Here is a 13,823-nt window from a genome sequence, read left to right as displayed (position 1 = left end):
GCTTGGGCAAGTCATGTCATTACTCCGTGCCTCAGTATCCTCTGTTAAATGGAGATAATGATACAGACCTCCTTTGTAAAGCGCACTGAGAGCTCTGAATGAAAAGCATAGCACTATTATCTAGTCTGACGTCCTGCCTGTCACTGACCATAGAATTTAGAACATAAGAGCAGCCATACTGGATCAGACCAATGGTCTGTCCAACCCAGTATCCTGTCTTCTGACAGTGACCACTCCTACTTGCTGCAGAGGGAGTGAACAGAGCACGGCAATTATCGAGTGATCCGTCCCCAGCTTCTGGCAGTAATTCCTGCATACAGCCAAATTACTTGTGGCTGAAGCAGAGCATACCTCTTAGCAAGACGGCCAGTCTTGCTGTAAAGACTCCAAGCAATGGAGACTCCACCACATCCCTGCTCCAAAGTTAATTACCATCACTGTTAAAAACTCACTTCTGAAGATTAACGTCTGCTCTAATTACTTCAATACAGGCATCATAGACTAATTAATTTTTATTGGAGCTTTGTCTCAACACTTAGGGGAGAGTCAGACATCTGAGGGGGAAGGTGGGATCACTAGATGGAAGTTAGCAGAAGGTTTCGGCATCAGGGCACGAGGTGTGGGCTGCTTTTCAGAGAAGACAGATAGGGATTGAGTTCACACGCTAGCATAGTTGCTTGCAATCTATCAGTCTCTTTCAGGGTTCTCTGTAACACCAGCACTTTAATAATGCTACTGTGCAGTAGACTCAAGACGTCTGAGATCTATCTGTGGATCTTATAAGGAACTTATCCCTTTGTTACCTACCTCCGCATTCCCGTGTGTAGAGTTTTAAGGCTTTTGGCATTTTGCAATCCATGAATGGAGTATGTCTGTGATTCACTTCTAGCTATTAATGAGCATGACAGCTGAGTTGCTGGTTTAAAGACGTTCTTGAAACACATCCCTTTTTCCCATGCTGGATAGCACATTTCAAGGAATATAGTGTGACAAGTGTATATGGGGCAAATGTGACGCTATTCATAACAAATTGTGCAGGAGGTAACTGACATTGAAAAGGTGGTAGCCTCATGAATGATGCATGTTAAGTGAGCATTATGGGAGATAGCAAAATGGTACTCTTGGGAATTCAGACGTGAATTTTCCATGGGATAATGTTAGCAGAGTTAGACCTTTGGGATGGTTAAGATGAACAGGTGACACGAGTGACCTCATTGATCATGCTAGGGCTTATCTATCTATTATGTGAACACCTAAAGTGAACAGATTAACTAGAGCTTTAATTTTTGGAGGGTAAAACTGGCTTCAAACTGGTTGTAAAGATCAACTCTCTAATTTGACTTGAATCCTAAATTCTTGAGTTCATGACCACATAATTCCTTTGGGATAAAAATGCTCATAAATTCACATCACCAAGATGCTCTTGTGTGTGGGCAGATTTGTGCTGCCTCTTGTGTGTGGGCACAGAAAACCTCACCGCTTCCACAACCATATTCAGGGGCCGAGTGAAATCCTAGTCCTTACTCTTGTGCCAGGGCAAAAAATGTGCAGAACCCGTCTCCGTGATGTAGTGTGATGCATGGAACAAGAGAACAAGAGTCAGGTTTCCAGAGAGACCTCTTTAGGTGTGACACCCAGTCTCAAGCCTCAAGAAGGCAAACTGGGACCAAGCTACTAGCAAACAAACATGAGATTCTCAGCCACTAGCTACATCACTCATTGCTACCAAAACTGGCAGAACTAGCCACCCCAAAAGGAGCATGGAGGAGGCAGGGCCAAAGCCTTATCTCTCTCCCTTTACACACATGCTGGACAACGACTGAGCAGGAGGGGATAACCGTGGGTTGCACTTCCCTTCCATACCTGAGAAACGTTGTGCTTCTAAGACAGCACCTTCCTGAGCTCCCACTGGAGTTGGTGGGGGCAGGGAGAGGGGGTGTCTCTTAGCCACCCCCATTGCATGCCAATGCCTAAAAGGCAAAGGCTTTAGTGTCCAATTGGAAAACATAAATCCATGTGATATGCTCCTGAGGACACACCTAATCTGATTATTGTCCTACCCATGATCTCATTATGGTCACTCTCTAAGAAAAGTCTTATAAGGCCTGTGTGGCCTTGCTGAGCTGTCATTTGATCATTGCTTCCCCCAGCCACTACAAACTGAACGTTGCTGCCAGCAGAAAGATGCGTAAGAATTCTGTTCTCACCACACTCTGCCACCCCACACATGGTTTAGGAAGACAGGAATTTCTAGTGGCTAGAGCAAGGGTTGGGAGCCGCTAATCCTGTGTTCTGTTCCCAACTCTGCCGCTGACTGGCTGTCTGACTTTAGGCTAGTCACAGGCCCAAAAGTACAAATGTAGGTGCCTGAGGTTAGACACCCAAATCCATATTTAGGCACCTAAGTAAATGCCCAGTAAGGAAGTGGCCAGATTTTTCAGAGGGGTCGAGCACCTGTAGCTCCTATTGATGTTACTGGACTCATAAACATCCACAAAACTACTTCGTCGTCCTTCACATCCCTTCACAAACCTCTCCTTTGCTGCAACGCCTTCAAAACACTTGGCAATGATTAGGTAGCTGGTGTGCTGAGATTACTGCCCATGATGCTGACCAGGACTGTCTCATTGTTTCCTTGTGCTCCCTCGTCTGTCTGTCTGTATACATCTGTTGTCTCTTGAGGAATATTTGGGTCACAGGCTGTCTGGGGCAGGGACTGTCATAGTCATAGAGTTTACGGCCAGAAGAGACCACCAGATCATGCAGTCTGACCTCCTGTATTTCACAGGCCACCAACACCACCCGCCCACTAAACCCAACAACCAAAATTAGACCAAAGTAATACACCCTGCAGGAGACTAAACTAGTGTGTGCCACATACAGGGAACAGGAGGGGCTCAGGTGTGCCAATTCCTGAGGCCCCTGCAATGGTAATGGAATTGATTAAGTAAAGTAGACCCAGATGATCCTGGCAAGCAGCCTGTGCCCCATGCCGTAGAGGAAGGTGAATCACCATCACCACCACCATGGTCACTACCAATTTGAGCTGGAGGAAAATTCCTTCCTGACCCCACACATGGCGATCAGTTTGACCCTAAGCATGTGAGCAAGAAAAAAACCAGCCAAATACCTGCGAGAGAGAGAGAGAGAATTTTTGGTACCATCTCAGATCACCAGACCACCCCACCCAGTGCCCCATCTCCAGCTGTGACTATCTCTGATGCTTCAGAGGGTGCCTTTTTGTTCTATGCATGTATAGCACCTAGCACAACGGGGTCCTGGTCCATCACTGGGGTTTCCAGCTACCACAGTAATAACCATTGTCAATGAGGAGTGAATCCACTGGAGTTGAACCAGTGTCAAGCTTGTATAAGTGAGATCGAAATCAGGAAAACTATATTTTGTGGCTGGCTGAAAACTTTCTAAAGTGGAGCACTATAAACGCTTTGCGCTGATATTTTGGGAAGATGTGTTGTTTAATATTTTACTTTTCAGGTACTTCCTGTATGAGGTCACTGCAGCATTGTCCTTGGTCTCTTACTCTGAGTCCAAATACTGCAGTGCTTCCAGTTCCTTAACATGCATAAAAATATATATCAGGCCTGATTTCTCGGTGTTTCCAAATCCGCATCAAGCTCAGACATGATACTCCAGCAGGAAGCAGGTTTGTGAAGGGAAGGAGGAGTTTACAGGCTTAGAAAATAGCTCTGTAGCCTCCATCCAGATTTCTGACTAGTTTCTGGCATCCCATCTGGCTGGAATGGTTCTATTTGTTGGGGGTGGGGTGGGAGAGTTGGACCAGCACGGCCTCAGGAAGAACTCATGGCCTCACAGTCTGTTTCACAAACTTCTTTTCAGATGGCACCTGCTTCTGCTGTTCAAAAGTGACTAGACTCCATGCGCACTGATATTATGGGGGAAATCCTGGCCCAATTGAAGTCAGTGGGATCAGGCTCACTGTATATATGACTATTGATGTTTCTTCTCTGTATATCTCATTTTTTAACTCCAGTTTTAGCTCATTGATCTTTTCTTTCCCTTTTCCAGATAAATTTTGTATTTCTATTTAACATCGTTAGGATTTTAATGACAAAACTGAGAGCTTCAACCACTTCAGAAACAATACAATACAGGTAAGTTGGCCAGGGCTTTTCACAGTTGTTACAAGAAATGTTCTGACCTTCTCTGTGCAGTATGTACACTGCGTGGTTTTATTAATTAGACACCTAAAACACTGCATACTCCACCGCTTGCCCTGACGTTGTTCTGCCTTTGTATTTTAGGATTGTACACCTAGGCTTGGTAACTGTATCTCCTTATACTTTAGACATGCCCTGCTAGGGCACAATATCATTGTTCATGGGGCAGGTTATTTTCAGGGTTTTTTTTTCAAAATGCATCTACAGAAATTTGCATACATTCTTGCACCCATTCCATTTATGTACATGGATGAAATCAGACACACACAGTTGGGATTTATGTGCAGATTGATATGCACTGTTGAATCTCCTAACCTGTCTACATGCTTCAGGGTGCTCATGTGCCTCTACTGTACATATGCAAAGGTACCTGTTTCAGAATTTGGCCCAATGTCACTAGCGAGGTCAGTCTGGTGTAAAATGTGATCCATCAAGAAGGCCACTTTTTCCTCTCCAGTAAAATATGATTGATTCATGGGAGGAGAGCATTTAACTCCCTGTTTCAAAATATATTACAATAGCTGTACAAGTGACGTGTTTCTGTAATCCACTACACTGATGGCTAGAATATTGATGGATCTTAGTTGACTGATGAGTGTAGAAATGCACAACCTGTAACAAATTGCCTCCCCGCTCATGCGTGCAATTTTGTGGGTGCATGTAATAATACTTCGACTGCCAAATAAATAGCTGACGTGGAGGCACAAATTCGGATCCCTTTTCTGCGTTCGTAAATTCCCAGCGAAGGCAGTAGGCATTTGAGTACAGGATTGGGTCATATTCTTGAGCCCACGGATCACGCTGGTCGACACAGAAATGTTTCTGTTCATGCCCACAGATTACTGTACATCCAAATACAAGGAGCAATGCAGAGGCCATAAGCACCTTGCAGGGAATGCTGACTTGAACGCCTTGCAAAACTGGGCCTTTAGAGTGCAGAGTGAGATCTTGTATGGTTATGCAGGTCCCTCAAGCTCTGCAGGGGTTTTATGGCAGGCACAACTGGGACTCCCCAAATCATCTGTCACTACTGTGTGAAATCTCAGGCTCCCAAGCTGAGCGCTGAACCCTGAAGTCTGTAAACTGGCCTGCTTTTGTTTTGAAAGGAAGTTTTGCCTGAGCAACGTGGCTTTGTTGTCTGGCCCACTGCTTGCCTTTTGCTTTGGTCCTTGAAACATGGTTTCAGGGTAAGCTGTGAGGTTAATGCACTGGCCTGATGCTCTTGCTTCGATTCCCCCCTGCACAGTCACTGAGAAATGAAGCCCATGGTAGAAAAAAATTCCGTTTTCCCTGCTCAAGCCTCATGCAATGGTTCCAAAACCAACAGGGGGAAAAGACTGAGATCTCAGTTCCTTGCTCTCCCTGGGGTGAATGGTGGGGCATGTGAAAACATTCCCAAACAGCTTGAATAAGAGGAGCTGGCTTTTTCCCTGCACAGGTAGCGATGATCAGATTTTTGTCACAAACTGTTTTCATGAAGCGGCAAAGCTGCTTCTGCACACGCTGAATAAAAATTTCATGCAAGCCTCATGCAGTGCATTGGGGGTCCCTCATGTTTCAGCTAATCTTTTAAACTTAACAGTAGTAATGTCATAAAAGAAACTGCCCTTTTTAAATGGTTAGGCAGCTGCGAGTTGAGACCACTGCCTAGCATGCTGACCAGCATTGTTTCCTTGTGCTCCCTGTCTGTATGTAGAGAAAGAACTGGACTGAGATTCAAGAGACCTGGGTGCTATGCCTGGCCTGCTGGGTGACCTTGGACAAGTCACCTTGCCGTTTTGTGCCTCAGTTTCCCCATCTGTAAAATAGAGAGAATGATACTGCCTTGTAAAGCAGGTTGAGATTTCCTGGTGACAAGCACTGTGTAAGAGATAGGCACTATTATTATTATTATATGCCTGTTGTCTCTTTTCTTACACTTGGAACTTCAGGGGCCGTTTCTTCTGTGTTTGTACAGCACCCAGGGGGGTCCTGCTCCATGACTGGAGCTCCTACATGCTACTTCAGTACAAGTAATATCTAATAGTATTGCCCCAATAGTCGCTTAAACTTGAGAATACACCATATTCGTATTGTTTATTGGTATGGGTGGTAGCTGTATTGTGCTAGATGCTGTACAAACATACACCAAAGAGACAGCCCCTGTCCTGAAGTACTTACAATCAACGTATAAGATGATAAGCAACTGGTGAATACAACAAACAGGCAGGAGCACAAGTGGGAGGATACTGGATGGGCACGTGAGCTGCCTGTACTGGAAGGAAATCACTCGCTAAACCAGAAAGGGTGTTAGCTGTGCTCAGGCTTCTTGCTAGTGCGACTGAGAAAGTGGGTCAGAGAGTGTCTAGAGAGAGAAAGCGATGGAGGTAATGAATGTTTCCAGCTGACCAGTGTGTCTCTGCAGAGCGGCGCTGGGTTCAGAATGCAGTGTTAGCTGGCAGGGATGGCCAGCATGATCAAAAGCCTTTCACAGAGCGCCTCTCCCAAGCGTTTGTGGCCAGGAGTTTGAGTCACGTCGGTTAGCAGCAGCAACAGCAGACAGAAAAGCCACATGGTATTTCATAACCTGGTGCGGTGGCAGTTGTTCTTTCCCATTCCCCTTGCCCCCTGCTGACCTCTGCTCACACCACACTGCCAGTAATTGGAATAGACAGTTAACTCCTTGTGTGCCAGATCAGAGTAGGGGCTCAGCACCCTGTTACATGCAGGGATTTCTATTATTTCCCTTCCTTTTCACTGAGAAATGGCCGTGGGTTATTCTTTATTTTCTTCTCATTCTTTTTTCTTGTACATAATGACAAGCATTTCCTTGCGGTGAAGGAGCGTGCCATCTGCCTGTCCTCCTCTTACATTATTATCCTTTTGCCTTCTGTTTATCTTTAGTTAATTTATGAGGACCTGAAAGACACATAGGAATCCCATGCTGGTTAAATGCCAGTTTAATTCACAACAGCAAATAGAAGGATTTTACCTGTCTCCTGGCAGACAATAATCCATCATCTGTTCATATCAATTGGAATCCCAGGGCAAGATTAGACGTTAACCCATATTTTTAATCCATTGTTATCTAGCTTTCCCCAGTTTAGCCCAAATGTTCCTGAAATCAAAGAGTAGAAGGATTATTTTAATCCTTATTTCACGAATGTTAGGGATATGGGGGACAAATCCTGCCCTGGCTTAGAGGAGGTGAGAGGAAAAATGGTCTTGTGATGAAGGCGCTGGACTGGGGCTTCCTGGCTGTGCCGGGCAAGTGGGCAAGTCACTTAATCTCTCCGTGCCTCAGTCCCCCCCGCTGTTAGGGGTGGGAAACACCAGATCCCTATCACATAGGGGTGCTGTGAGGATACATACATTAATGACTGTGTGGTACTCGCATACAGGGCTGACAGGAGCTATGCAAGATAGTGTGCAGCCAGGGGCAGCTCTGTTAACATCGCTGAAGTTGTGCCCGGGCATACCAGGTGCCATTCTCCCGTTTATGTTCCATCGTGCTGCCTGTATCCAGCTGTACCTGTCCAGCGGTCTACGGGGCACACTTCCCAAACCCAGGGCATGCGGCCAATCACATGAAGTGAGGACTGCGAGTTATTTTCATCTTTTCAGCAGCACCTCCCAAACAACTGAATGAAACTCGCATTTTATTTGAGTGGTTTAGCGGTCCCAGAATGAATCAAAAGGCTTGTTTCAAGGCATAGCCAGCACTAGTCACCAGTACAGTTGTTTAAATACAGCATCTTACTCCTGAAGTCTGACAGGAAGAGATGCCAGTCGCATATCAGCAGTGCAAATCCAATCTGGCTGTTAAATGTATGCTTCTTCATCTCCCTTAATGTTATAATTATAAATCAGTAATTTCTTGTTGCTTAATTAACTAGCAGACTGGAAATGACACTAATCACAGTGCAAAGTTGCTGGAATAGACTGTAATTTGATCATATCACAAAATCTCGCCACCACAAATCATTTCACAGTTTACTGCCAGCTTCCTTAAATATCACAGTGGTATATTCCAGTCAGTTCTTAGACTCTGTTTAGGAATCTCTCCTAAAAATACACATCGCTAAAAATATGGGACTGGATCCAAACCACTCCTCCCAGCAATTCCTCTGAACTTCTAAGTAGTTTCAATCCAGATGTCAATCCAGGCCCATCTTTAATTGCTAGCAATGTTGGATCCCATTGAACTTGCAACGCCTGCCTAGTAAATGTAGTAGTAAACATGAAACACATAGAGTAGCATGTACTTGTCCGTCGGGCCTTTCAATTCATTTTCCAGCGCTGAGAAGGTAAATAGAAGCACCTGTATCAATGCGGGTTTCCCACCACCACTAGGAAGAGCAGGTGTGGAGAGAATCCCAATACAAATCACTCCCAGCTGCCAAAATGCCTCATCGATCTTCACCATTGCTCTCCCTGATGGGAAACCAGTACGGGAGAGCAGCCTAGTGTGCATGTCTAAGTCAGGAACTGGTGAGGAGGAAAAAAACAGAGGTGGCCTGGTGGCAGAGTAGAGGCGGGGGAACTGGCTTGTGGAGGGGAATCTGGGATGTTAAGGGAGTGCTAATGATTCGGGGAGGGGCTTCATGGTGAGGGTTGGAGAAGATGGGAATAACTTCTAGGAGGGGGAGTTGTCTAGGAGTATCTGTTGGGAAAAGATAGAACGATGATACTGATCTCACACCAGTTTAGCACCAATGTGACTCCAGTAAGCACTGTGGAGTCATGCATGGTTTATGCTGGTCTCAGGCCTCCTCTCTCCAGTTCTTCATTGTAATTCCCTGCGGGTGAGTGGTTCTCTGAGGGTTACATAACTCAGCCTGGTTTTCCTCTCCTAATAACTTTGCCTCTCTGCTTGCACCCTACAGGAAGGCAGTCAAGGCTACGTTAGTCCTTCTGCCTCTTCTGGGTATTACCTACATGCTTTTCTTTGTGAACCCCGGCGAAGACGACATTTCCCAGATAGTCTTCATCTACTTCAATTCCTTCTTGCAGTCTTTTCAGGTAGGAGAGCATGCTTAATCGCAAGTATTGGGCACTGCTAAAGGGATCCCCAATGCTCTTAGCTGTGAGGCTTGGGGCAATGAGAACCCCTTAGTAGAAGTAACTCTTTAAACAAGTTGGCTTAGAAGGTAAATTCATTGCTGCAGGAGCTGTCTTTTGCTTTTGTGTTTATACAGCGCCTAGTGCAATGAGGTCTTGCTCCATGCCTGGGGCTACTAGGTGCCATTGCAATACATATAATTCGTCATTTTCTTTTAATGCTTGTTTGTTTTAATGATGCATGGTTGTATATAGTATGTTGCATGTGGCAGAGACCCCCTGTTAAGTAAGCATGAGTTCACTTGATCAAGAGCTTGGTTGTATGAACCGGAGTCCTGTCCCACCTCTTGTGCAATGGCACATGCTCTTATCTGCAGTGGAATTTGGTCTGTCCCAAACTTTGTTGCTGATTGGAGCATGCACCCCTGAAGACTGTGTTTTCCTGTCACTGAAGTCTGTGGGAGTTTTGCCAGGGCTGTGATCGGAACAGGATCAGGTTTGAATGGGCAATGAGCAGAAGTAGTAACAGCACTCTGGGTCCAGCATGCCGACTCATCATTGAACCCTCAATTCAGGAAGGCACTTCAGCGCATGCCTCATTTGAAGCCCTTCACTGGAGCTGTGCACGTGCTTAAAGTTTAGACATGTCGTTAGTCACCTTCCTGAATAGGGGCCTAAGTTCAGTATTGCCACGGACTTCCATGGGATCAGTCCCTACAGCAGGGATGCAGCCAAGAACACCAGTGCCGATATGCGTAGCAGTGATTGGGAACTACGGCTGAAAGGCAGGGTCTATGACTGTGGGTTCTAAAAGCTTTCGGATGTGGATAATGATTTCATATTTGTATTTGAAGCCCAAAGTGTCACTCCAGTAAAAGAAGCACAAAAGCAAAGAAGAAAAACAGCCCTTTTAAACTATTGAAGGAGAGATTTTGTTCCTAAGCAATAAGACTTACTGCATTTTTCACTGTGTAAAATAAATTTCATATTTTACCTGGTCATGCTTGTTGCCTGCAGAAGAAATGATTGGTTTATGATGATAACGCTGCAGTGGGGTATGTGAAAGAGAGAACAGCTGGGAAGTAGATCTGTGTTATGATATGAGGTAGTACACCCCATTGCTGAAAGTAAAACTCAGTTGTTGCAATAGATAGTATATTTCTCTCTATCACTTTGTAGAGCAAGGATCTGATTCTGCGCACCCTGAAGTCAGTGGTTTCAACAGGAGTAAGCTGTTGCCCTCCAGTTGGGCATCGCATTCCCTTTGTGGTCAGAATGGGACTCTTAGTAACATGATGCTCTCATGGAAAGAGAGCAACTGTCATAGGCTCGTTGGGACTGTAACCAACCCCTTTGTTCTGTGTTTGTATAGGGCCCATGCGGTGGGGTCCTGGTCATAGAATCATAGAATATCAGGGTTGGAAGGGACCTCAGGAGGTCATCTAGTCCAACCCCCTGCTCAAAGCAGGACCAATCCCCAATTAAATCATCCCAGCCAGGGCTTTGTCAAGCCTGACCTTGGTCCATGGCTGAGGCTCCTAGGTGCTACCGCAGTACCAATAAATAACAATAGTAGCTGAGACAGTAAAAGGGATTTCAAATACTCCTTTAGAAAGTGTATATTATCTGCTCTGTCCTGCATCAGTGGACTTCATGCTGCGATTGCGGGTGATCTAATAGGCGTTTTCCATTTGTAATGTCAATGATTACATAACTTTGGGTGAAATCCTGGGCCCATTGAAGTCAGTGGAAGATTTGCCATTGACTTCAGCTGGGCAAAGAATTCACCCTGTGTATCTAGATCAGCTATCTTTAATGCATTCTTATTTATTCAGGGTGATATTTTACCACCCTGACTTAATGGAGTAGTACATCATTCCCAGCATAATCCCACCAGAATCAGTGGGTCTACTTGCAGAGTAAAGCACCACTGAACACAAACATGGGTATGTCTGCATAGCAAATGAAGGTGTGATTGCAGCACAGGTGGGCATAGCCCTAATCTAGCGAACACAGACAATAACAGTAGTGAAAACATGGTGCCATGGGCTGCAGGACAGGCTAGCTGCCCCAGTACAAGCCCACCTGTGAGCATGGGTATGTACTCATAGACATTAAGGTCAGAAGGGACCATTACAATCATCTAGTCTGACCTCCTGCACAATGCAGGCCACAGAATCTCACCCACCCACTCCTGCAATAAACCTCCCACCTATGTCTGAGCTATTGAAGTCCTCAAATCATGGTTTAAATACTTCAAGGTGCAGAGAATCCTCCAGCAAGTGACCCATGCTTAAGAGGAAGGCGAAAACCCCCCAGGGCCTCTTCCAATCTGCCCTAGAGGAAAATTCCTTCCCGACCCCAAATATGGCAATCAGCTGAACCCTGATCATGTGGACAAGATTCACCAGCCAGATACCCTGGAAAGAATTCTCTGTAGTAACTCGTATCCCACCCCATCTAACATCCCATCACAGGCCATTGGGCCTATTTATCATGAATAGTTAAAAATCAATTAATTGCCAAAATCATGTTATCCCATCATACCATCTCCTCCATAAACTTATCAGGTTTAATCTTGAAGCCAGACAGGGCTTTTGCCCCCACTGCTTCCCTTGGAAGGCTGTTCCAGAACTTCACTCCTCTGATGGTTAGAAACCTTCGTCTAATTTCAAGTCTAAACTTCCTGATGGCCAGTTTATATCCATTTGTTCTTGTGTCCACATTGGTATTGAGCTTAAATAATTCCTCTCCCTCCCTGGTATTTATCCCTCTGATATATTTATAGAGAGCAATCATATCTCCCCTCAGCCTTCTTTTGGTTAGGCTAAACAAGCCAAGCTCCTTGAGTCTCCTTTCATAAGACAGGATTTCCATTCCTCAGATCATCCTAGTAGCCCTTCTCTGTACCCCATTCATGCTGGGCTGTTTGCGCTTGGCTAAAAGGGATCATCCCGGAGAATAGCCACACGGTGGGGTGGGGAGAGATGTGTGTTGCATCCGAAAACCGCAGCCCCTCCTTTTAAATGTGAAACCCAACCCATTGCTTACTATGGGAAAGGATGGCACTGCAGTTTGAAACCATTCCCACATGTTATGCGTAAGAAGCCAACCCCGCGTACCCTTTTCCTTACCATGGCTGCATGAAAACCGAATTCTGTTGCCCAGCCGTGTGTGATGTTGAGTTGTTAGTTTGCACCGATGTGCCCACCCCTGGTAGAATCACATCTTTATTTGCAGTTGAGACATACCCTGAGGGTGGCAGACTCCAGCCCTACGTCTTTACCTCGTTGGGTCCTATACTCTACTGAGTAGCAATGGGGCCACTCTGGTAAGTGCTCTTCGACATGACTGTGGCTGTAGAAACAGACCCCAAGGAGTGTAACGAACTGCAGCCATCTTCCTCTAAGAGCAGTAACAGAAAACAGAGATGGGTGGTAAGTTTCTGTCAGCCATTGTGGCAGTATAACTCTAGGACACATCTAAACCCACTTTTCTACATGTGTCACCGTGCTTTGTTCAAATAATGATCTAATAATGATTCCCTTCATTTTTTTCCAGGGTTTCTTTGTGTCAGTATTTTACTGCTTCTTGAATGGCGAGGTAAGTAGCATCCTACGCTGGTAGTGCAATTATCATAAAGTGTAAGCGGCTTGAGTGTCTGACTTTAGGGAAATGAAATGCATTTTCACTGCCTTGCATTCACATCACCTTTGGTACTCTTGAAGACATCTCCATTGATGTGCTTCTGACCTTTACAACTCGCTACATGTTTGCCCTTTGCTTACAATGCCTTTAAAACAGGGGTTGACACGTTAATGCAATGCTGATGTACCTATAGATGATGATTTTTGTTCTTCACTTGAATAATTCATTGCATTTAATTCAGTGTGTGACTTCTGAGCTTGTTCAATAGATGATTGTTTGTTTATTCAATTGTGATTCAATATCTTTTGTGCCACGCATTGGTTAAGAATCCACAGTATATGACAACACATTTCACATAGGAATTGCCCTATTGAACTGGTCTAGTGGTCTTTCTTATCCAGTATTCTGTCTCTGAGTGATCCGTACCAGATGCTTCAGAGAAAGATGAGGGAGGAAAGCAGCATTGGGAACAAGGGGGCAACCCATAAAGAACAATTCTGGAATAAGCAGCCCATACCGGAAGTTTCTTACTAACTCCTATCAGTTAGTGGCTGACTTAGTTCCTGAAGTATGAGGGTTTATATCCCTTCTCCATTTTTTTCTTATCCTGCTTATTCTAACGGTGGATGATCTCATTATTCTTATTCATGTGTAATCCTTTATTGAATCCAGCTAAGTTTTTAGCCTCAATGACATCCTGTGGCAATGAGTTCTGCAGATTAATTATGCATTGTGCATAAAAGTATATCCTTCTATCACTTTGTGGCCATATATGACAATTTTATGCTGCTACTGCACAGGACAGATTCTCCAGGGGGCCACAGTAGCCTGTTCTCATCACCACAGTAATGAACATGGGCTGGAATCTGGCCCACTGATTTCATTAAACACCCCAGACTCTCATTGATTGGTGCACTATGTTACCATTGCCTTGCA

General features: G+C 45.0%; 1 protein-coding gene across 6 annotated transcripts in view; it reads left to right on the top strand.

Annotated features, from left to right (window-relative positions):
• Positions 1–13,823, top strand: part of CRHR2 (corticotropin releasing hormone receptor 2) — a 246,317-nt gene that overhangs the window by 211,987 nt on the left and 20,507 nt on the right. For all 6 annotated transcript variants that reach the window (XM_073334745.1, XM_073334751.1, XM_073334747.1 and 3 more), the window contains 3 exons: positions 4,048–4,133; positions 9,065–9,200; positions 12,801–12,842. In XM_073334745.1, the coding sequence (XP_073190846.1) occupies positions 4,048–4,133; positions 9,065–9,200; positions 12,801–12,842 (264 nt within the window). The remainder of the gene's footprint in view (positions 1–4,047; positions 4,134–9,064; positions 9,201–12,800; positions 12,843–13,823) is intronic.

Source organism: Lepidochelys kempii, chromosome 2 (genome assembly GCF_965140265.1).
Source record: "Lepidochelys kempii isolate rLepKem1 chromosome 2, rLepKem1.hap2, whole genome shotgun sequence".
Lineage (NCBI taxonomy): Eukaryota > Metazoa > Chordata > Testudines > Cheloniidae > Lepidochelys > Lepidochelys kempii.
Note: the sequence above shows the minus strand (reverse complement) of the source record. Positions and strands in the feature narration are given on the sequence as shown.